The following is a 23,173-nucleotide window of genomic DNA, read 5'->3' as shown; positions in this document are numbered from 1 at the left end:
AGCAACAGTCAAGAGTTGGTGACTGGGATGGAAGGCAAATATTAGGAGTGATTCAACGCTTGCGTCGGCACTTACAGAATCTATTGTGGAGACTTCAGTAGAGAGTGCAGCTGAAGCTTAAACTTGTGAAGGAGAATAAGCTATGGAGACCTGGTGGAAAACATGGGACCTGGAAGCTCTGAGAGTGGGTGAGACAGAGTGCACAAGACTCTAAAGGACAGAATCAGGCTTGAAAAAATACTACAGGAGCAAGACAGTAAGAGAGATGACAAAATACGTCAAGGCCAAAGACTTCAACACCTGTAAGTGAGTAGCAAACCCTACGACTCGGCCTTCTATCAAGCTTTCTTCGCCTCCAAAAGCAACTTAGGCATCCTTCATTGTACCAAGTCTTTCCTTGGTAAACCTAACTAATAACAATGTACAAGACCTTTGTTGTGTAAAACCAATCAGGTCCACACAACTTTAGTCCAACGGTTTGGTTTAATTGCATTTAGATCATGACATCATCCTGTAAAGTAGAAAATACAATAAGTATACGATGTGACGTCACATGGGTCCATTCATCTATCTATAATTCCAGTAATCTCTGTGTGTTTGTTTGTACGTTTGTCTGTGACCGCTGTTTCTCGACAACCACGGGTCCGATATACTTTAAACTTGCCAGGTATATTGCTGGGGACCCGAGGATGTGCCTTTTCAAGGTTTCATATTAATCGGACAATTACTTACCGAGCTATGTCCAAAAAACGATTCAACCAATCAGAGAGCAGCGAGCTATCGCGTGTGCCGAACGTGGCGGACACACTCTGCCTCGGATGGCACATTTGAGAGCGTATTCATTTATTTCACGTTTGCAAACTATGTTGCCGCTATGTTGGCGTTAAACTATGTTTTAAAACTAATAAAAACCATTTCATCTAAATAGAGGGGGGGGGGGGGGGGGGGATTGTCACTGTACTCGCAAGCCGTTCGCCGTTCGCTTTGGCGTTGCGAATGGACCAAAACATTTCATGAACCAAACCATTTCATGTAAAGCGTTCGCCGTTCGCTTTGGCGTTGCGAATGGACCAAAACATTTCATGTACCAAACCATTTCATGTAAATAGAGGGGGGGATATAATTTTAGATATAGATATAGTACGGGCATGCCCTAGTATCATTCAATGCAAGCAAGCTGGATATTCTATGCAGGCGTACCGTTAGCGAGTCTACCAGATGTAACATGTCACAGGAGAAGTCTCGGAGCACCGTCCACAGCAGCGGGTCTTATAGTCACGCCCCTAGCGGTGTCAACGAGCAGCGAGCATCACCCCGGGTTCAGTACGAATACGATTTCACTACATTCTCCCCCCGTCAGAATTATACGGCAGTGCGGCTAGAAGCGTGCAAGCATCAGCACGAACAGGGTGGAACATCAGTCGACCCAACCGTATCGGGCCGGGCGGCGAATTTCTCTGCCAGCACGCGTCCGAAATTCCCCGCGTACGGCATCACGTATCCCTGTGTCCCCGGCGTCGGAGGCGCCAACAGGGTCGGGTGACGAAGGGGGTAACTCCAAGTCGTCGGGCCCAGGTAGTCTCGGCGAGGGGAGGGTTGGTAGACTTTCGGCGATGGGAGCGTCGGGAGAGGCCATAGCCTCATAAATGGGTTCGATCGGTTCGTCCGATTCCCTACTTAGGTCGTCGACCCCGCAAGGGGCAAGGTGACGGACGGAGACAGTAGTCTCACGGCCATCAGTCGTCATCACACGAGCATGCTCAGGATTAGCCTGGAGAATCTGCACTTTGTCCACTAGGGGGTCGTACTTGCTCGCGCGAACCGCCCGTTTAAGGTAGGCCGGCCCGGGCCCCGCGAGCCAACTGGGCAAAGACCGTATACACCCCGAGCTCCTGGGGTGGTGGAAAAGTCGCTCGTGGGGAGTTTGGTTGGTTGCCGTACTCAGGAGAGCCCTGATCGAGTTCAACGCCGCAGGTAGCGACCAAGCCCATTTATCGAGGCCCCGGCCGAGGGTCCGGAGGTGGAGCATGACGGCCCTCCAGATAATCCCGTTGAAGCGTTCGATCTGCCCATTAGCCTGGGGTCTGTACGGCGTGGTGTAACTAGACGCAATGTTATTTTGAAGCAGATAGCCGCGCACCTCCTGAGACAAGAAGACCGCACCCCGGTCGGTATGGACATAGGCCGGGTAACCGAACATGGAGAACAAGTTCTGTAAGCATCGCATCACCGTGGCAGCGGTCATGTCCGCGCACGTATAAGCAAAGGGGAATCGCGAGTACTCATCTACGATAGTGAGCAGATAGCGAGAGCCGCTCGACACCGGCAATGGGCCCTTGAAATCCATCGCCAAGCGTTCCCACGGGCGTGTAGCCTTCACCAGAGTCCCCATGGGAGGGTTATAGAAACGCGGTTTGATTTCCGCGCAGATAGCGCAGTCGCGACAGATACGGCGGATATCGTCAATCGAGTATGGGAGATTCCCACTCCGCACAAAATGAGCGAAACGCGTTACGCCGGGATGGCCCGCAGTGGCATGCAGCACCCGTAGGCCCTCCAAAGAGGTGATACCGGCACATGTGGCTGGCCGTGATAAGGCATCGGCGGCCTGGTTATCCTTCCCCGGGCGATATTTGATGGTGTAACAGAAGTCGGCGAGTTCGATACGCCAGCGAGTGATTCTCTCGTTCTTAATGCGCTGGGCGTGTAAGGTGTCGTACATGAACGCAACGCTTTGCTGGTCCGTGATGATTTGGAAGCTCCGCCCGAGTAAGTACGGGCGCCATCGCCGAATAGACTCGACGATCGCATACGCTTCCTTTTCAACGGACGAGTGTCTCCGCTCAGCGGTGGTAAGAGTCCGAGAAAAGAAAGCCACGGGACGCCCCCCTTGGGAGAGGGTCGCCGCGATGGCCTGATCCGAGGCATCACTTTCGAGGACGAACGAGCCGCTCTCGTCGATCGTCGCCACGGCGGCTCGGGCGATGTCGGCCTTAAGGCCGTCAAAGGCCGTCAATGCGGCCGGACTCAGGGGGAAGGTGTCGCAGGCCACAAGGGGGCGAAGTTTCGCGGAGAAACTTTGCACCCACTTGGAGTAATGGGCGAACAGCCCAAGGGCGCGCTTCAGGGACGCCCGATCGCAGGGAGGGGCCATGTCGAGCAAAGGTCGCAGACGCTCCTTATCCGGAGCGACAGAGCCATGGGTCACGGTGTACCCCAGAAGATCTATTGTGCGTAGGGAGTATTGGCACTTACTCTCGTTCATAGTTAAGTGATACCGCTGCGCGACCTCAAGGAAGCGCTTCAGATTAGCATCATGGTGCCCTTGGTCATATCCACAAACCGTAAGATTATCGAGGTAGACGAAAACATCGGTTAAGTGCTCCCGCGCAACGAGGTCATCCATGGCCCTCTGGAAACAAGAAACCCCGTTCGTTACCCCAAAAGGCAGTCGCGTAAATTGGTACAACCGCTGCCCCGACTCAAATGCGGTATAGATACGATCCGCCCTAGAGATAGGGATCTGGTGGTACGCACTACAGAGATCGAGAGTGCTATAGACCGAATACTGGGACACCTGTTGCACTAGCGCGTCCATCCCCGGAAGGGGGTAGGCATCCAGCTGTGTAAAGCGGTTAATCGTTTGGGAATAGTCGATTACCATACGTCTGCGATGGGCCTCGCTGCGCACCACCAAGACCTGGGCGCGCCACGGCGACCTACTAGGTTGTACCGACCTACCACTGCGAACCTTCATCCGCAGCTCGATGGAATGCTGCTCTCCACTTTGTGCTAGTGCCCCTGCCTCTCACCTTTCACATATTGATTCAATGGAGATGAAGGCCCTCAAAATTAATGCAATCTCCAGCAATGGTGGTGAGGCCCAGAAACTGCAGAGATTCTACCTTTCTTAGAGGCTGACCATAGAAATACATTGTGAGATCTGTCCGCCAGTTCTTATGGAGGGGCAAAGAGAGAGTGTGGGATTTTCCTGTATCGAAAGACATCTCTCGGTAGATGACTATGTGCTTCTTCCTTCCTTAAAAATAAATCTTCCAAAAATAAATAGCAATTATGTTCTTCAACAATAAATAAACTGTTTTGGTTATCTTTTGCTACGTGAAAAAAGGTTTTGCACAACAAATAACAAGTAAATGTTGTTATTTCATGTCCGACTAAGTGCTAACCTCTCATGCATCTCCTTTTTTGCACAGTATGGTGGAAACCCTGTTTCATGTGCCGTGGGATTAGCAGTGCTTGACGTGTTGGAGAAAGAGCAGCTGATGGAAAATGCCAAAATTGTGGGGGCACACCTTGCCACAAGGCTTCGCCAGCTGCAATCTCGTCATCCCATTATTGGAGACATCAGGTAGGCCACTGATAGAAGTACTGTTGGTGATGTAAAATTTGATGAGGATACTTCAAATCAAATTATACTCGACTGGCACTCGGTAGAGCGCATACCTCCGCCAGGCTGAGCAGATTACGTTTTACATCCCACCGATAGGCCGGATCTGCATCTGTACCTGAACCAAAATCTAATCGGCTTGTTCTTATCACATACTCAACTCATCCACTAAATTTCGTCCGAATCCGTCCACATCCTTTTGAGATATTGTGCTTTTGAGACCAACGGCCTGATTAAATTTAATCCTATTCATTAATCCAATTGCTTCACTACGCCCCCAGTGGTGTTTATAATAGAGGACATGGAGTTGTCCCCCAATTGGAGGAAGACCCTCTCGTGTTCAGGCCGTTGGTGCTCCGATGATTGGCAGCGAGTGCCCCGGAAGCATTGATAGAAAGAGAGTGGCAATTCTATGTGTGGGAAAATTGCATGCTTGGTCAGGGTCGCCCAGATAGCTCAGATGGTAGAGCATTGGTACGGGTTTACCTAGGACCTGGGTTCGATTCCTGGTCTGGGTGTGTAATTTTCCCACATGTATCAATTTAATTATTTAATCCTGTTCATCAATGTAATAACAAAATAACAAGGCACTACAATAAAACTGGAAACTCGAAATAGTTTTTTTTTGGTATAATTCTGGAACATTCTATAGAGCTATTTATTGAGTTAACATTATTTTATTTTGTAAGGAAAAGCAAAGAGCAAGACATATTACATTATTTATTATACAGCTATTTCTGCTGCGTAATCTTTAATGTCGTCATATTATTTCCTGGGATGTTGTGAAAATCTGCACAGTCTGTTCATCGTTCTATTTGATAGAGGCAAGGGACTCTTTATTGGAGTGGAGCTGGTCTTGGACAGAAATACAAAGGAGCCGGCCACTGCTGAGGCTCAACGGGTGATCTTCAGGTAAGTGGTCAGGATAAAATCAACTTTCAATTTGATCATGTATCACATATTGTAAGCGATAATTGATCGAACATCAATAGCGATAACAATGGATGAAGAAGTGCACTATCTTTTTGGAAAACATTTGGAAAACTATTTGAGGGAGTTGGAATTGTAACTTATTGATATGTGATTGTGGTTCAAGGTTAACTTGCTCTTTCATTCATGAAAACCAATCGAATTGATGGCTTCTGGTGATATGAAATCGATTGCTTTGCTTTCTACTGAAATAATCATTTGGGGGAAGTGATTTACCGGTCCCTCCATGGTTTGGGATCGCTCCATATCCAAAGTAACAGCTTGGATCATCACGGAACCTCTATTTGTGGATGACACCTGCACTGTGGGATGTTCTTGTGTAGAGTTAAGTGTAGTCAACAGCTTTTGTGGAATGGAGGAGTTATAGGGTTCTTCAAACTAACTAGATCATGATAAGGAACCTGTTTATCATAATCACGCTAGTCCGGTTTGCTAATCAGTGGTCCTCATTATGGTCCTCATGCTTTTCAGAGGTCCTCATGGTTTCCCCCACAGTTCATCAGTGAATGTGCTGTACACTAGGTTACTGGGTTATTTGTGAGTCACAGATGTGTTGTTGAGCTAATTTCCCATGGGAAGTTCAATGATGACATGGATGCACTCAAATTCGTGACGAATTCTGGTCCATTGGCAGATTGGAGTCAGGCAAACGTGGGCCAATCGATTTTTACCTCCGTCACCAAAGGTGGACGGAAGTTATGTTTTCGACCCGTTTGTATGTCTGTCTGTCTCTTTGAGCAGGATTTCTCAAAAAGACATGGACAGACTCGGACAAAACTTTGTGGACAGGTTGGGTGTGTGACAAGGACGAATTCATTTGATTTTGGTGAAGATCTGGATCTGTCTGTTGGAGATATGCGTTATACTGAGTATCGTTCTAGCATTGTGACTGTAATAACTCGCATTGCAGTGTTTAGCTGAGTGTCAAGGAGTGTGGTACATGGGCTGTTTATCCAAACTGGTGAATAGTATTCTATTCTGTGATAGAGGAGATGAAGGACCAATGTTGCAGTCTGCAGCATGTCCGGCACCTGACTGCTGCTTATACCGTTTCTGGGGATGCGGCAATTCTCCTGAGTCGGTTGAATAAGTTCGCAGTTATCTGAGTAATGACGTTGATCGTGGCCCTGGTGGAATAACACATTGCTGAAAGTTTGTGGAGTTGTATAGTAGCCACATGTGGCATCTTCTACACATAAAGTGACGTCACAGCTATGCAAATCACTATGTGTATTTCTAAAAGAGGTGCAAACAGAAGCCTTGTCTAATGAAGTTTGTGCGTGATGTTACAGCAGAACTGTGAATCGGCATTGAATGTGTGGAAAGCATCTTGTCACACCTGAAATTCAATAAGGCCAGACATATCGTTCAGTTTACATTCACATTTTCTAGAACAGGAAGTTATCCTTGAACCACTCTCTTGTAGTGTACATCTCAGGTTCAGTTCATAAGCCACAATTGAAAATTTTTAACATTGTGAACACATTTACTGATGCACAGTGAATGCTGAATGAGCAGAATGACTTGATATGTGGCAGGCTGAAGGATGAGCTAGTGCTGCTGAGTGTCGATGGACCTGCATGTAACGTACTCAAATTCAAGCCACCCATGTGCTTCACCAAGGCAGATGCTGATTTGGTGACAACCAAGCTGGAGCGAATTTTGACCGGTATGCCTCGGATGGTATTCATGAAATATCATGTTTCTCTTTGAGAGACTGGTGGGAACTATCAATACTGATACCATATCCTACATAGCCAGGAAGCAGGATGTGAGTTGTTTGTGTTTTTGCTAAATATAAATATACTGGACAGATTTCCACTCCATCGCAAAAGGCTTCTTAATTTGGAGTCAGGAGTTCAATCAAATTAGGAGCTCAATCAGTGCTGGACATTTTGCAACAGTACCGGTGCACAATGGTATACTCTATTGTAAACATACAAACAACTACTAGCAAACAAGGCCACCAGCTTGACATCTCCCACATAATGATAGTTTGCTCTTGGGTGTGATGCTGTTGCCTGATAAAGTGCCAATCAAACCCAGATGAGACAGCTCAAATAAGAGTACTCCCAGCTAACCTGCAAGGTAGTTTATGTATATTGAACAATATATATATATATATATATATAACCGAGGCTAATGCTGCCTGTCTGTCTGTCTATTCCACCCTGATATACTGAAACACTCCTTGGGGAGAAAAAAGTTTTAAGTCGTAGTTGCTTGAAATTAATCAAAACCTACAAGGAATTAAAAAAAAAAAAATTGAACTGGGGCAGTGTATAGGCAACATACCGCTGCTTCCATCACTCCCAAAACATTTTTCTTTCCTACAAACAAATATATAACCTCCAATATTTAAACTCGTTCAATCAGCGCAAGAATAAAAGCCTTTCTTTTTTATATCAGTATTTCTACCACTGGCTTCTGCTATTCAGTAGTTATTAGTCCCCTACCGGTGTACACCGGAGGGGACTATAGGTTTGCACGCCGTCCCTCCGTCCCTCCGTCCTTCAGTCTGTCCGTCTGTCAGTCCGTCACGCAAAGAACAGATTTCCGGACTTTTTTTCCCTAAACTCTTAATGCGAATGATTTCAAACTTGGTACATGGTTTCCTCATGATATGTTACAGATCAAGTTCGAACTTCACGACGTTTCGATCATTTTTGACAAAGTTATGGCACTTTGAACTTTGGGAATTTCCCCAACAGTTTTCCGGACGACAGACTGCCGGTAGGGGACATGTATTGCAGCGCAATACTCAGAATGCTTGTTAACTCATGTTATCTTGCTGTACTGTATCTAAACCTGAGTCGGCGACAGCAGCAAGTATCAAATGTTTGAGAAAAATAGTTTGGAAGTTTTTTGGAAAGATTATCATGATGCTTCCAGAGAGCTGTTTGAAAATGATATAATTTTGTTAGCTTGTTTTACAGAGTGAGAAAACTTGACCAAAGTCAAACTTCTCCTACAGGAAAGCGTCCCACCCATGGTGGATGCCCTTTGTAGCTTTATAGTTTCTCGCAGAGTAATTACAGTACTCTTCCAACCATTACCTGCCATATGATGATGTGATGGCATGTCGACTGTGACGAACGAAAATTCATCACGTCGAAAGCTCACGCGGCAGGGATGTAGCAAATGTGTCCGCTTATTGTTTTCCGCATCCTCCTCACGTTTTTCCTTCCCCTCCCACAATGATTTACAAATCCCAAAGGCAGATGCGAAATGGTAATTGGTCTGCTGACAGAAACGCTGACATGTCTCATTGAAAATAACTCTCCATGGGGAATAGCGTATGTTAATGATGATGTCATAGGTACCTCCATTATGACGTCATAATTCGACAAGTACAAAAAGTTCATCCGATCAAGATGAAATTTCTTGAGCATCATCTAGGGATAAATTTGTGGGGAAAAAAATAATACTGATGATGACGTCATCGGTCACGTGGTTCGCCCACAAAATTTGTTAACACAAAAGCCTTAAAAAACACTAAAACATGTCCTGGCGAGGGTCTGCAATGCAATCTCAAATTTCTCTTTCTTGTTTTTTTAATGTTTCACCCCTGTCCGGTTGTTTTTCTGTCTCTTTGTCTGTGAGAGGGATATCTCAAAAAGCTTTGGACAGATTTGGATGAAATTTGTTGGAGAGGTTGGATATGTGACAAGGACGAATTCGATTTTGGTGAAGACCCGGATCCTGATCCGAATCCGGATCCAGATACTAGAATTTAAAAAAAAAGATTCTTCACCATTGAGTGATGGAGTCAAGAATGATATATAGCAGGACATCTCAAAAAGTTATGGATGCATGTGGACGAAATTTGGTGGACAGGTTTGGTGTGTGAGTTTATGAAATTTTGTTGAATATCCGGATCTGGATACGAGAATTAAAATTATTAATAGTAAGGGAAACATGAAAATCTGTTAACTAAATTGTTACCAAAAAATTTCTTCACCAATATGTTTGTAAAGGTGTGTAATAACATGTGTTAAAATGTTGAAGGTCAACTCCCGTGGGAAACCCAGAAAAAAAGCTGTTGAATTCGGGTACAGAAAAATTATTTTCGAGAATTTTTATTGTTTTTAATCGGCCCTTAAGTAACTTATGAGGGGTCAAATAAGGGTTTTTCATGATTCTGAGTTGATTGTTAACATTTATATTTCACCACAGACACTCCTTTGTGGAAAAATAATTTCTAAATATATACACAAAGAATTAAGTTAAGCACCCCTACACAACGAATTAAGGTAAGCACCCCCTAATATATATTCTCTGTGTATATGTATACATTGGCATATATTCTAAGGTATGTGAGATCAAATAATGATTGGTATGACATTAGCAATTATCCATTGATGAAATTGAGTGATCAAAGTGAAAAAAAGTGATTGGTTGAGTCAGTGATCCGATCACGTGGGTCCTACACACGTTATTGACGCAAAGATCGCTAGAGGTCTTCTCAGAACAATGACTGTACGTTAGAAAACATAAACGTCATCCACACTGTCCGTGATGGACCTATAGCTCCATACTTAAATGGAGGTGAAAATATGCCTAAAATTCCCAAAAAATTTCACCTTAAATTATTCAGAATAAAATATTGAAAACGGCATGATTGTTATGTTTTTATGTGACCATAATATCACTTCTCCAGAAAATATAGCAATATCATGGGTATATTACACTGTTTTGACGACAACAAACTTGTAATGTGCGAGGTTGTAAAAAAACGGGGGGGGGGGTGCTTAACTTAATTCTTTGTGTATATCTCATTTTCTACTTTGCAGGACATGGAGTCTAGCAATATGAATGAAGACGTTACTCCACCTGTGCTCAATTGCTTCATCTGTGCACGCTCGGATACACCAGCTGAAAGGCTCATACAGGCAACTCCAAAGGGATACTCAACTTTATTGAAACAAGCAGAAACTGTCGAAAATGTTACTGTTGTGGAACGTATGAAGGAGGCTCAAAAGGAAGGAAAACTGAGGTACCACCAGAAGTGTAAAAATGATCTGTACAACAACTTTGTTGCAACCATCAAGAAGTCAGCTCAAGCATCAAAGGCAGAGAAAGAGTCATCAAAGTTGAAGAGAAGACGCACTACTTGTGAGTTCAGTTCATCAACTGGCTGCAGTTCTCGAAGATCACAGTCAGTTGACCTCCTGTATAAGGATGTATGCATTCTTTGCAACCAACCAGCCCAGCTCTACAAAAATAATCCAGCACAAGCTAGAAAGAAATACAGAGTGCCAGATAATTTGACTGCAGATACACTGAAGGCAAGCTTGCTGAAGACAGCACGGAGTCGCGGGGATGACTGGGGCACTGAAGTCACTGGACGCCTGGAAGGGATCAACGACTTGGTAGCAGAAGAAACTGTACCATTTGCGATGCAAACTTATGTTTGCGAGAGGTGACAGTTTGTCCAAGACTGATGAGGAAGGAAAAAGGGAGAGAGGACAGAGGAGTATTGATGAGGAGCGAGAGGCAGTTTTTATTGAATTCTGCGAATGGTTAGACTCAGAATTAGAGCATGGGGTAATGAACATGGACCAAGTCCATGAAAAGCTGCAGGAGTTTGATCAGTCACCAGAGAAGAGCCTTTCTTATTCAAAGCATTGGCTAAAGATAAAACTTCTAGAGAAATACGAAGACACCTTGTATTTCACAACACAGGAAAGAAGGGCAGATGTACTCTGTCTCAAAGATGGCACCGACAATATTCTGCGAGAGCATCATGCTAATCTTGACCATGGAGATGAGAAGACTCAGATCATAAAGACGGCACTCAAGTTCATATCCAATGATATTGCCTTGATTGATTTAGGTCCAAAGTCATACCCCACCACACACAGTATGACTGACATCGATAGTCAGCTGACACTTGTTCCTGCAAGCCTTCAGATGTTCTTGAGACCGATTGTCAAGACAGACGAAAGAGTTGCCGTTTGGGAGCAGAATTTTATTAAGGCCTGTCGACCTCGGTCTGGAGTATTGCCACACCAAATGGGGCTTGCCATACAACTTGATCATAGATTTGGGTCAAAATGGATGCTCAACAAGTTCCACCGGCTGGGATACACTGAGTCTTACACGGAGACACAAAACTACAAATACTGCTTCCTTAATAGTAGGAGTGGAGATGATGTTCCAGATACTTCTGGCACTCTTGACACCACTGTGGAGGAAACCGATGAACAGATCAATGATGAGGTTGCGGTTGATGCTGCGCTTGAGGATCAATCAGTGATGACAGCCAAAGTGGCAGCCAGTGAAAGTGAATTGTCAAGTAATGATCAGGTGGTCTTTATGGAGGTTGGGGAAACAAACAATGCAGTCACTCAGTTTGTTGGAGACAATATAGATTTAAACATTGTCTCTATTCACGGAAACACTCCCTTTCACTCAATGGGTTGGATCGAAGTCACCTCTCCGGCACCACCTTTGCCAGATCCACAGACAACAGCAGCTTTCCCCCGGGTGATCAACAATCAACTCAGAATCATGAAAAACCCTTATTTGACCCCTCATAAGTTACTTAAGGGCCGATTAAAAACAATAAAAATTCTCGAAAATAATTTTTCTGTACCCGAATTCAACAGCTTTTTTTCTGGGTTTCCCACGGGAGTTGACCTTCAACATTTTAACACATGTTATTACACACCTTTACAAACATATTGGTGAAGAAATTTTTTGGTAACAATTTAGTTAACAGATTTGTGAAATATCTCATAAAATGCCCTTATAGTGGGGCGGCTTAGCCCAAATATTCAAAAGAATTGTGCATTTTGTGAAACAAGCACCAAATTTGGCACAAATGTACATTAATATGTTGCGAACATTTTCAGATATTGGGCCACTTGAAATTCCGTAATTTTTTTTTTCAAATTTTTTCAAATTTCGTAATTTCAAATTTTTCGGGTGACACCGTCACAATTTCGGTCTTCGAGGCCGGCCGATAGGCAAAGTGTGACCGGAAGGGACGAGGTTCTCCTGACCACGTGGCCCTCGATCTGGGAAGCGAGAGGCGTTCCATTAGTGGACGCGCCCCTCACGCCCGACTTTTGGGCGGCCCCGGCAGGCCGTTTGTTTTGACGTTCCGTGACAGGCCCCGCACCCCCACCTCCGGGCCGACCGGAAGCTTGTGCTGAGTACATCATACCTGAACAACTCAGTGAGGCAGAACACAGCAGTGCACACCAGGGTGACCCCTTCAGTGCATAAACCAATTAACCTGTCCACTGCAGGGCATATATAAATGAAGTTATTTTCTGCATATAATAATAATATAAGTTCAGTTCTATATAACAATTTCTGTTATCACCACTACCACTACAACTACCACTACTACAAGCTTTGTCTGGAATTTTGTGGACTAACAGACAAACAGACATACAGACAAGCTGGGATCAAAACATTACCTCCTTCCACCATTGAGTGTAGAGGTAAACATCATGGAAATTATATCATGCCCTAGATTTAATTCATGCTTACCCGTGTATTTGCTTCACTGGTTCACAAGGTCTTTTGCATACATGTAATTCAGACTCTCGTCTTCATTGCTGACCACACAATGTTCGCAACATATTAATGTACATTTGTGCCAAATTTGGTGCTTGTATCACAAAATGCACAATTCTTTTGAATATTTGGGCTAAGCTGCCCCACTATATCGGCCGGCCTCGAAGACCGAAATTGTGACGGTGTCACCCGAAAAATTTGAAATTACGAAATTTGAAAAAATTTGAAAAAAAAAATTACGGAATTTCAAGTGGCCCAATATCTGAAAATGTTCGCAACATATTAATGTACATTTGTGCCAAATTTGGTGCTTGTATCACAAAATGCACAACAGGTTTGCTATGCTGCTACACTATTACTATAAGCGATTCTTCACTATTGAGAGATGGGGCGAAAAACGATATTTCAAAAAGTTGTGGATGAGTTGGTTAGGTGACAAGAACAAGCCGATTAAATTTTGGTTCAGGTCCGAATCCAGATCCGGCCTATCCGTGGGATAGAAAACGTAAACTGTTCAGTCTGACGGAGGTACGTGCTCTACCGAGTGCTATTCTAGTTTCTGTATCAATTAATGAAGCTGCTGAAAGTTGATTGATTATTGTTTGTACCATTAGTTGCTGTTGTTGAGGAAGGACATACCTGCTCAAAGATGGGGGTCAGCCAGAAAGAGCAAATTGTTTTGCAGAAAACTCCCCAAGCAAAGAGCAAAATTTGAGCAACTGCCCAAAAAAGAGCAGTTTTGTTTATTTTGAAAAAGTAAAAATTGTTTTGCAGAAAACAATAAATTAACAAGCGTTACGCCTAGGTCCCCCGTCGTTGAAGTGATGTGAGTTGACAAAGTGGAAGACGCAAGGAGGCCATCTTGGATTTTGACGTGGCGACCCAATTTTCAATAGCGTTCTTCCTTATGCCGAGATACACCCACACACCAGATTAGAAGTTGGTACTTCGTTTATTTTTCAAGATGTTCGCTCACAATTTTCAGACATATATATATGGTGGCGGCCATCTTGGATTTTGACGTGGCGACCCAATTTTCAATAGCGTTCTTCCTTATGCCTAGATACACCCACACATCAGATTAGAAGTTGGTACTTCGCTTATTTTTCAAGATATTCCGCTCACAAGGTTCAGACATACATGGCGTCAGACATACATGGCGGCGGCCATCTTGGATTTTGACGTGGGTTGCACCCACACACCAAATTAGAATTCGGTCCTTCGCTTACGCACGCACGCACACATGCACGCACGTTCGCATGCATGCACGCACGCACGGACGCACGCACGCACGCACGGACGCACACACGGACGGAGGGGAAAACCATAGTCCCCCTTTCGCTCCGCAGTGCGACGGGGGACAATAAGAAACCCCTCATCTCCCCTTTGTGTGAAGGGCTTCTGTTATAGAAGTGCCCAAGGTTTGGTCTCTTGAAACCAAACCATCCGATTGGTTACAATGTTTGAACCTGAACATTGTAAGAGGTTCAAACCCGACCACAGCTGAGTCAAACAAAAGACTTTAAAAGCAAAGCACAGGCTTGATGGCCTCCTCTTGGGTTTAAGTTCCTTTTAAGAAAACTCATATAATTAAATAAAGGCTTTGTGCTGAGAAAGATTTTAATAAATAAATGAATCATTTGGCTGTAGAACAGGGATGTAAAGCTAAATGCATGCATGACAGTAGCCATTGTTTGTGGCAGACATTGAGGACGTTGGGAAGAATGGCACCTTGGATTCTGGGATCGAGAGTGGAATGAAGCAGAAGGATGTGTCATTACCTGGGACACAGGTACGTTGCAAACCACACGTTGTATTCCTTATATACTGCACGCGATACTTTACTTCTTTCACACTGAACGAGATCTGCACTTAACATCTGTAAGGAGGTGGAGTCACAAGTTTTTATTCCTCCTTCAAAATCCTTTGCTGTTCCATGACCATGAAGCAAAACTCTGCACAAATCATCATCCTTTGCTGTTCCGTGTCACACATTCTTTTGAGCAGAGGGCGAGTTTCTTCAAGCTATTGGGATAGAAGCCATATTATTAGCCCCTGTTGGACGGGTGCTTAAATGGATTGGGTCTTGTCCGTCCTGTCCGTCCGCAGACATATCTCGGGCATGTATGGATCAATTTTGTTCAAACTAAAAGTATGTTGATCACTCCGGTTTGTATGTTTGTTTGTGTGTGTGTGTTTGTCTGTCCGCTCACTTATACTTGCCTACAGGTCACAATTTTAAACCGATCTTCACGAAACCTCAACAAATGGTAGAGTTCGTGGTCTGACAAAATCCTATATATTTTTGAGGTCAACATAGGCCAAAGGTCAACCACTTTTTTTCAAGTTTCTAAAATCCTCAATTTTCATCCGATTGACTTGAAATTTGAATATGATTTACATATCAGCAAACTGAATTCAAACACCAACTATTTTGGAGATCAACAGAGGCCAAAAGGTTAACAACCTTTTCAAATATCGAAAATCATCAATTTTCATCCGATTGACTTGAAATTTGAATAGGATAGCATATCAGCAAACTGAATTCAACCACCAACTATTTTTGAGATCAACTTAGGGCTTAGGCCAAAACATCAAAATAGGCACAAGGTCAACAACCTTTTCAAATTTCTAAAATCCTCAATTTTCATCCGATTGACTTGCAATTTGAATAGGATTTACAGATCAGCTAATTGAATTCAACCACCAACAATTTTGGAGAGCAACATAAGCCAAAAGGTCAACATAGGCCTAAAGTCAATCTCTTTTCTCAAATTTCTAAAATCCTCAATTTACATCCGATTGACTTGTAGTCTGAATCGGATTTGCATATCAGCTTACTGAAACCAACCACCAACTATTTTTGAGAGCAAAATAGGCCAAAAGGTCAACATAGGCTGAATTTCTAAAATTGTCAATTTTCATCCTATTAACTTAATTTGAAGAAGATTGGCATATCAGGTCACATAATTCAACCACCAATTACTTGTGAAGTCAAAAGGATGATCTACTGAGTGCCATTCTACCTTTTTCTCTTTTGCCAAGTGTCACTCCATGAGTGATTTTTCAGTGATGTTTTGTATTTATTTATGCGAATATGTACTTGTATATAACTGTCATTAATGAAAAAGGCTTAGACACTATAAGAGCGATTTTTTTTTAAATCCCCCAAAAGAAACGAACTTTGTTTTTCAAAAAAAATTTTTTTTGCCTAAACACCCCCAGGCATTCACTGATGAACCTCTGAAAGTTTGACCAAGATCCGTTCAGCCATCTCTGAGAAAAATGGCGACACAGACTGACACACACACAGACCAACGGCTCTCTAATCTAGTAGATATACAGTGTATACATATATATCTATTTATTTATTTATTTATTTATTTATATACATATATATATATATATATATATATATATATATATATATATATATATATATATATATATAATATATATATATATATATATATATATATATATATATATATATATATATATATATATATATATATATATATATATATATATATATATATATATATATATATATATATTATATATATATATATATATATATATATATATATATATATATATATATATATATATACAGTATATATATATTGTTGCGGATCCGGGGGTCGGCGCTCCCCTTACCGGGGGGGGGGGGGGGCGGTTAATCCCCTTGTCTTTTACACTGGCCGATCCCCCCAGTCCTGGAAATTACACGCTCCTTTGTGGGGTTGAGATTGGCCAGGGTGATTGGTCAAGATGGGCTCCCAAATACCTGCTTGCCAATCTCTCCGCAAAGCAGGGAGATAATTTCCGCTCGAACCACGGACAGATGGAAATTGCCGAGCGGTTTAGCAATCCGCGATTCGAGCCGATAGCAATAAAACTAACCCGATTCTGAGCGGTTCTAATCGTGCCACCTGTACTCAATGGGGAAATCACGAAGACGATCGGATGAGAGGAAACCAAAGTAAATGGAAGAACAAATATGATTTATTACTACACTGTACAATAAAAGAGGAAACGAAAGAAAGGCATATACAAGAGGAGCAAAAGGACACAGGGCAAGCTTATACACTCTTAATTATCACGCCCAGGACATCGCAAATGGACTTACACGAAAGGGTAGTGGTAGGAAGGAAGAGAAGGCAGATGGCAGGGAAGGAAGGTCCGGGCAGATGGCTCTGGCGTCGAGGTCCGGCTCCAAGCTCACGCTCTGGTCCACGCTTTGGTTCGCGGTGAAACCTGGCAAGCAGCGCGGTTCATGTCGTCGTGGTAGCGGACCGACTCTCTCTCTCTCTCTCTCTCTCTCTCTCTCTCTCTCTCTCTCTCTCTCTCTCTCTCTCTCTCTCTTTGCTCTCGTCTCATCTGCCTCGTCTCCCGCTCATCTCTTGGTGTTCGACTCCTTCTCTCTCTCCCTGGCTTATCTCTTGAAGTAGTCCACCGCGGCGCTTATATTACGCGCCTTGCAAATCAAACCGCGTGCGCTTCGCTCCGCCTACCGGTGAACACGCCTCGGCCCTGATTGGTCGCGAGGGTTCACCGGCTCCTCCCTTCGTGACACGTTGATGTACGTTCTTCGTTCATTTACATGAACGCCTTCGTTCCTGGCGCTCCTCCTCCTTCTTCTCCAACTCGGCCGCGTGGCCAATGGCGTTTGAAACGAGCGCTGAGGCGGCTGCGACTGGCAGAGGCAGGCAATACAATTTGGAGAGGGTAAAGCCGCAAAATGAACAGGATTGAACAAGGGGCCTAGGTTATTTGATTAATGCAACGCAGAGTCAAACTATTGGAAACAGATCCTTACCTGAAACACATACTAATGAAATAACTGAAGAAGTTCCTATGGTGCCCTCCTAACTATGGGTGCAACCTTTTTAAATGAAGAGAATTATTTACAAGAATTATTATTTACAAGTGAAGGTTCTAAAAAGCATAACAATATATATATATATATATATATATGTATATATATATATATATATATATATATATACTAGCGGGGTCACCCGTGGGAATCCCACGGGCATGGATGTGTGTGACATTTCGACATATTGAGTTAGATGCTGCACATTCATTTTTACAAAATGGTTACTGGCAAGTCATCAGATCCAGAAATGGTGTAATGAACACAATTTATTTATTTCACATAATATGTGACCCCTCACTCCTCTCCACCTGACACTCTCCTGTCCCCACCTGACACTCTACTCTCTCCACCTAGCACTCCTCTCCTTTCCAATCCCTCACCTCTCCAATCCCTCACACTCCTCTCCTCTCCAATCCCTCACACGCCTCTCCAATCGCGCCTCACACTCCTCTCCAATCGCGCCTCACACTCCTCTCCAATCGCGCCTCACACTCCTCTCCAATCGCGCCTCACACTCCTCTCCAATCGCACCTCACACTCCCCATCCAATCACTCCTCTCCAATCGCGCCTCACACTCCTCTCCAATCACGCCTCACACTCCTCTCCAATCGCGCCTCACACTCCTCTCCAATCGCGCCTCACACTCCTCTCCAATCGCGCCTCACACTCCTCTCCAATCACGCCTCACACTCCTCTCCAATCGCGCCTCACACTCCTCTCCAATCGCGCCTCACACACCTCTCCAATCGCGCCTCACACTCCTCTCCAATCGCGCCTCACACTCCTCTCCAATCGCGCCTCACACTCCTCTCCAATCGCGCCTCACACTCCCCTCCAATCACTCCTCACTCTCCTCTCCAATCGCTCCTCACTCGCCTCTCCAATCGCTCCTCACTCGCCTGTCCAATCGCTCCTCACTCGCCTGTCCAATCGCTCCTCACTCGCCTGTCCAATCGCTCCTCACTCGCCTGTCCAATCGCTCCTCACTCGCCTGTCCAATCGCTCCTCACTCGCCTCTCCAATCGCTCCTTACTCGCCTCTCCAATCGCTCCTCACTCGCCTCTCCAATCGCTCCTCACTCGCCTCTCCAATCGCTCCTCACTCGCCTCTCCAATCGGCTTTCCCCGTCTCGTTTCTCTCGTTTTTCTCCCGTCTCGTTCTTTTTCTTGCTCCAAATCGGCCCGTCTCGCCCGTCGGCCCGTCTCACCCGTCGGCCCGTCTCACCCGTCGGCGCGTCAGCCCGTCTCGCCCGTCGGCCCGTCGGAATCGGAAATCGGGCCGTCTTGCTTTCGCGTAAATAAATTGTGTTCATTACACCATTTCTGGATCTGATGACTTGCCAGTAACCATTTTGTAAAAATGAATGTGCAGCATCTAACTTAATATGTCGAAATGTCACACACATCCATGCCCGTGGGATTCCCACGGGTGACCCCGCAAGTTTGCATTGACGTTCGTCGATGGACTCGTTCGCTCGTCTCATTCGTTTTCTTGCTGCATCCTGTTCAAGTCTGCATTCTTCATCGATCGTCTCATTCATTTTGGAAATAGAAGTTTCCACGCAGCGCATGAATTGTCACGATCCTCAAGAGGAATTTGTCTCGTAATCATCAAATGATAAATGGCAAGTAAATTATATTGTGGAAAATTAAAGATTTCAAATAAACCTATTTAAAGTGTATGCGCACATAACTAATTTTAAAAAACGAAGAAATATCTCTCGGTAATTTCCTGAAACATATTTTACTTCCGGATAATAATATTGAATGAAATAAAAACGAAGAAATATATGTCGGCATCATTGTTGACGTTTATGTGACGACTGTCATCAAACGAAAAAGTAATATATCTTAACGGAAAAGCAAAAGCGAATTTTTAATATATATCGCCACGTTGCCGTCGGTGTCATGTTGGGCGGTGTATGATACACCATGACGCGATTTTTAAAAATATATCTCTGCATTTTCCCGCGTGTGTGGAATGTTTGTGGAAAATTAAAGATTTCAAATAAACCTGTTTAAAGTGTATGCGCACATAACTAATTAAAAAAACGAAGAAATATCTCTCAGTAATTTCCTGAAACATATTTTACTTCCGGCTAATAATGTTGAATGAAATAAAAACGAAGAAATATATGTCGGCATCATTGTTGACGTTTTTGTGACGACTGTCATCAAACGAAAAAGTAATATATCTTAACGGAAAAGCAAAACCGAATTTTTAATATATATATCGACACGTTGCCGTTGGTGTCATGTTGGGCGGTGTATGATACACCATGACGCGATTTTAAAAAATATATCTCTGCATTTTCCCACGTGTGTGGAATGTTCTCAATTATTGCTGACACCGAGTCTAAAACCATCGATAAAAATGAAATCATATGGTGAGTGAGATTGGAGATAAAGGCGTGAGAGAGACTCAATGGCCTTGAAGTTACAGGCGTTTGAGAATTCATTTCGTTCTATAAAGGGCAACTTTCATTGGATTTTCTTCCCGTTTTTTTTCAACCGAGTCTAAAACTATGTTAGCGACTGTGAAAAATGAAATGATATATCGAATTTGATTTGAAATAAAACTGGGAGAGAGAGCAAGACACCACGGGCCTACAAAACAGGCCTCAAAGCTATGCGAGTTAATAAAATGGTGGATATTTGTTTATAATTATATGAAGCCACTCCCAGAATGGGTGGAGCTACTCTGCAAACCGAGTAAGCCACACCCCGGACAGACGCCCAACAGACAGACAGACAGACAGACAGACAGACAGAATCATCTACGGCTATTATAATATAGATATATATATATATATATATATATATATATATATATATATATATCAATCAAAACACACCTGGTCACAAGTGTGCCTCACTGACCGGGTCCTGTATCTTTAATTTCAGATAAAGAAATGTCCTGATTATAGTAAATGCAAACTTACAAACTAGAATATTCGATTTTGACAGCATGTCCTGATGTTTCTTCAGTAAAACTACATCAGTCAGGCCAAGAGAAACAAAGGAGAATATTGGACGTCGGACACCAAGTCAAAGATGACTTCTCTTCCCTGAACTGGATCTCCCACGATTTGACATCCCAGCCTCAAGTTTCCAACATTGTCAACTTGCACCATTCAGCATCGAGTACCATTTACTCGTTGTTGAATTTCCTGGAATCCTTTTCAGGACGAAGATAATTAATGCCTTCAATTGAATTTCTCTGCTTGAACACAATGATGTAACATCTTGAATTTTAACCTGAGATAATGGCTGGTCCATAATATCCTCAATTTAATATTTGAGGCTATTTGACCTTATTCTACAAACAATGGTGACGGTTATATCCTTTTAGTCAAAGCTGGAGGACTTCTCAAAATCAAGAAAATCTGCACGAAACAGTCACCACATTATGGTCTGAATTAAAAACAAGCGTTATGCCTCGGTCCCCCGTCGGTGAAGTGATGTGAGTTGACAAAGTGGAAGACGCAAGGCGGCCATCTTGGATTTTGACGTGGCGACCCAATTTTCAATAGCATTCTCCCTTATGCGTAGATACACCCACACACCAGATTAGAAGTTAGTAGTTCGTTTATTTTTCAAGATATTTCACTCACAAGGTTCAGACATATATATATGGTGGCGGCCATCTTGGATTTTGACGTGGCGATCCAATTTTCAATAGCGTTCTTCCTTATGCGTAGATACACCGACACACCCAGATTAGACGTTGGTACTTCGCTTATTTTTCAAGATATTCCGCTCACAAGTTTCAGACATACATGGAGGTGGCCATCTTGGATTTTGACGTGGGTTGCACCCACACACCAAATTAGAATTCGGTCCTTCGCTTACGCACGCACGCACGGACGCACGCACCATCGTCCCCCTTTCGCTCCGCGGTGCGACGGGGGACAATAAACGTTATAATTAAAGCTCCCAGATTGATTTGTTACCTCTGCCACCGAAGGTGGATGGAGGTTAATGTTTTCACCCCTGTCTGTTTGTGAACAGGATATCTCCAAAAAATTTCAGATTCGGACGAAATTTGGTGGACAGGTTGTGTGTGTGACAAAGACGAAATGATTCCGCTTTGGTGAAGATTCCAATCCGGATCAGAGATTTCTTTAAAGTGATTCTTAATCATTAAGTGATTGGGCTAAAATCGATATATCGCACGATATCTCAAATAGTTATGGACCGATTCGGACGAAACTTGGTGAATGAGTTGGTTTGGCGACAAGAACAAGAGATTCTATTTTGGTTCAGGTCCGAATCCAAATCTGGCCTGTCAGTGGGAAACAACACGTAAACTATTGAGCCCGGTGGAGTTTTGCACTCTACTGAGTGCTGCTCGAGTTTTTACCATGAAACGACCATGGGGTGAATAAAAGTTTAAAGCAAATCGACTTGTGGTTGAAATTAAGGTTATTTACAATGTTGGTGTGTTTTTGATGGTTTATAATTCCAACTTCTTTGCACCCCATCAAGTTGATCAATGTGCCTTTGATCGTCCACGTGGTTTGTATAAGGATCTATCGACCCTGAGACGTACGATGATGTAATTGTGCAATAAATGTGCTCACAATTAAGAGTGCACCATGAAGTTCATGAATCCGGATTCCACTGAATTGAAGAATCGTCTAAAGGAAATTGTAGTTGTCATCATTTCGCTGCTTTATCTCATATTTATTTTGCTTTGATAAAATATGTTTAAGTTTAAAATTGCTGACCATGAGAAAGAAGTATGGGATTTGAACTCAGGCCAGTTGTGAGTTCGCATTCCTCTCGGGCCCCCTTGCATTCCACCAAAACGACTGAACTCGAACTATCAGAGAATTTGTGATTATTCATTTTAATCATAATCTTTTATTAATAGCTTTTGATTAATTTTGCTGTCTCGTCTGGGTTCTAATCTCGACCAAGCTATAAACTGTCACCTTGGTGTTTTACATGCCATGCTGGGGATCAATATGTGCGCCTCCATTCGGTGGACGTTAAGATGGAGGAGTCGTCTACCCACCTGTACTGGTCTTTTATGGATGTTAAATATTCCACGGTGTCTTTCACGAAGAGTAGGCGGAGTTATCACCAGCAACTTGAACAAACTACAAATGACTGCCCAAACCACCTTTAGTGTAGGCCTGGCCAGCCGGTTCGTGAAAGGCTTTGGCCAAAAACTTGTCCCTGGCCAAACCCATAAGAAGGTGGGAATAATTGCAGTCGATGCTTCCCATTTCTTGCATTTCATCATTTCAACCGAATATTATATTTTGAATAGTGAAAAACAAACAAACAAACAAACAATCCTCAATTTATTTTATTTTGAATAGTGCAGAACACAAATCGGAAAATGAATGAAA

General features: G+C 43.4%; 1 protein-coding gene across 7 annotated transcripts in view; it reads left to right on the top strand.

Annotated features, from left to right (window-relative positions):
- The window catches only part of LOC137432940 (ethanolamine-phosphate phospho-lyase), a gene marked incomplete in the record, with an annotated part of 103,347 nt that extends 80,931 nt beyond the window's left edge, over nt 1-22,416 (top strand). For 3 of the 7 annotated variants that reach the window (XM_078783751.1, XM_078783753.1, XM_078783758.1), the window contains 5 exon segments: nt 4,215-4,369; nt 5,231-5,320; nt 6,937-7,067; nt 14,632-14,720; nt 16,154-16,265. In XM_078783751.1, coding sequence (XP_078639877.1) covers nt 4,215-4,369; nt 5,231-5,320; nt 6,937-7,067; nt 14,632-14,720; nt 16,154-16,183 — 495 coding nt within the window. 7 annotated transcript variants of the gene reach the window in all.
- Between the last annotated feature and the right edge of the window lie 757 nt (nt 22,417-23,173).

The sequence above is a fragment of the Myxine glutinosa genome, chromosome 8, assembly GCF_964187855.1.
Source record: "Myxine glutinosa chromosome 8, kmMyxGlut1.1, whole genome shotgun sequence".
NCBI lineage: Eukaryota > Metazoa > Chordata > Myxini > Myxiniformes > Myxinidae > Myxine > Myxine glutinosa.
The sequence above is the reverse complement of the archived record's forward strand: the minus strand, read 5'-3'. Positions and strand labels throughout refer to the sequence as shown.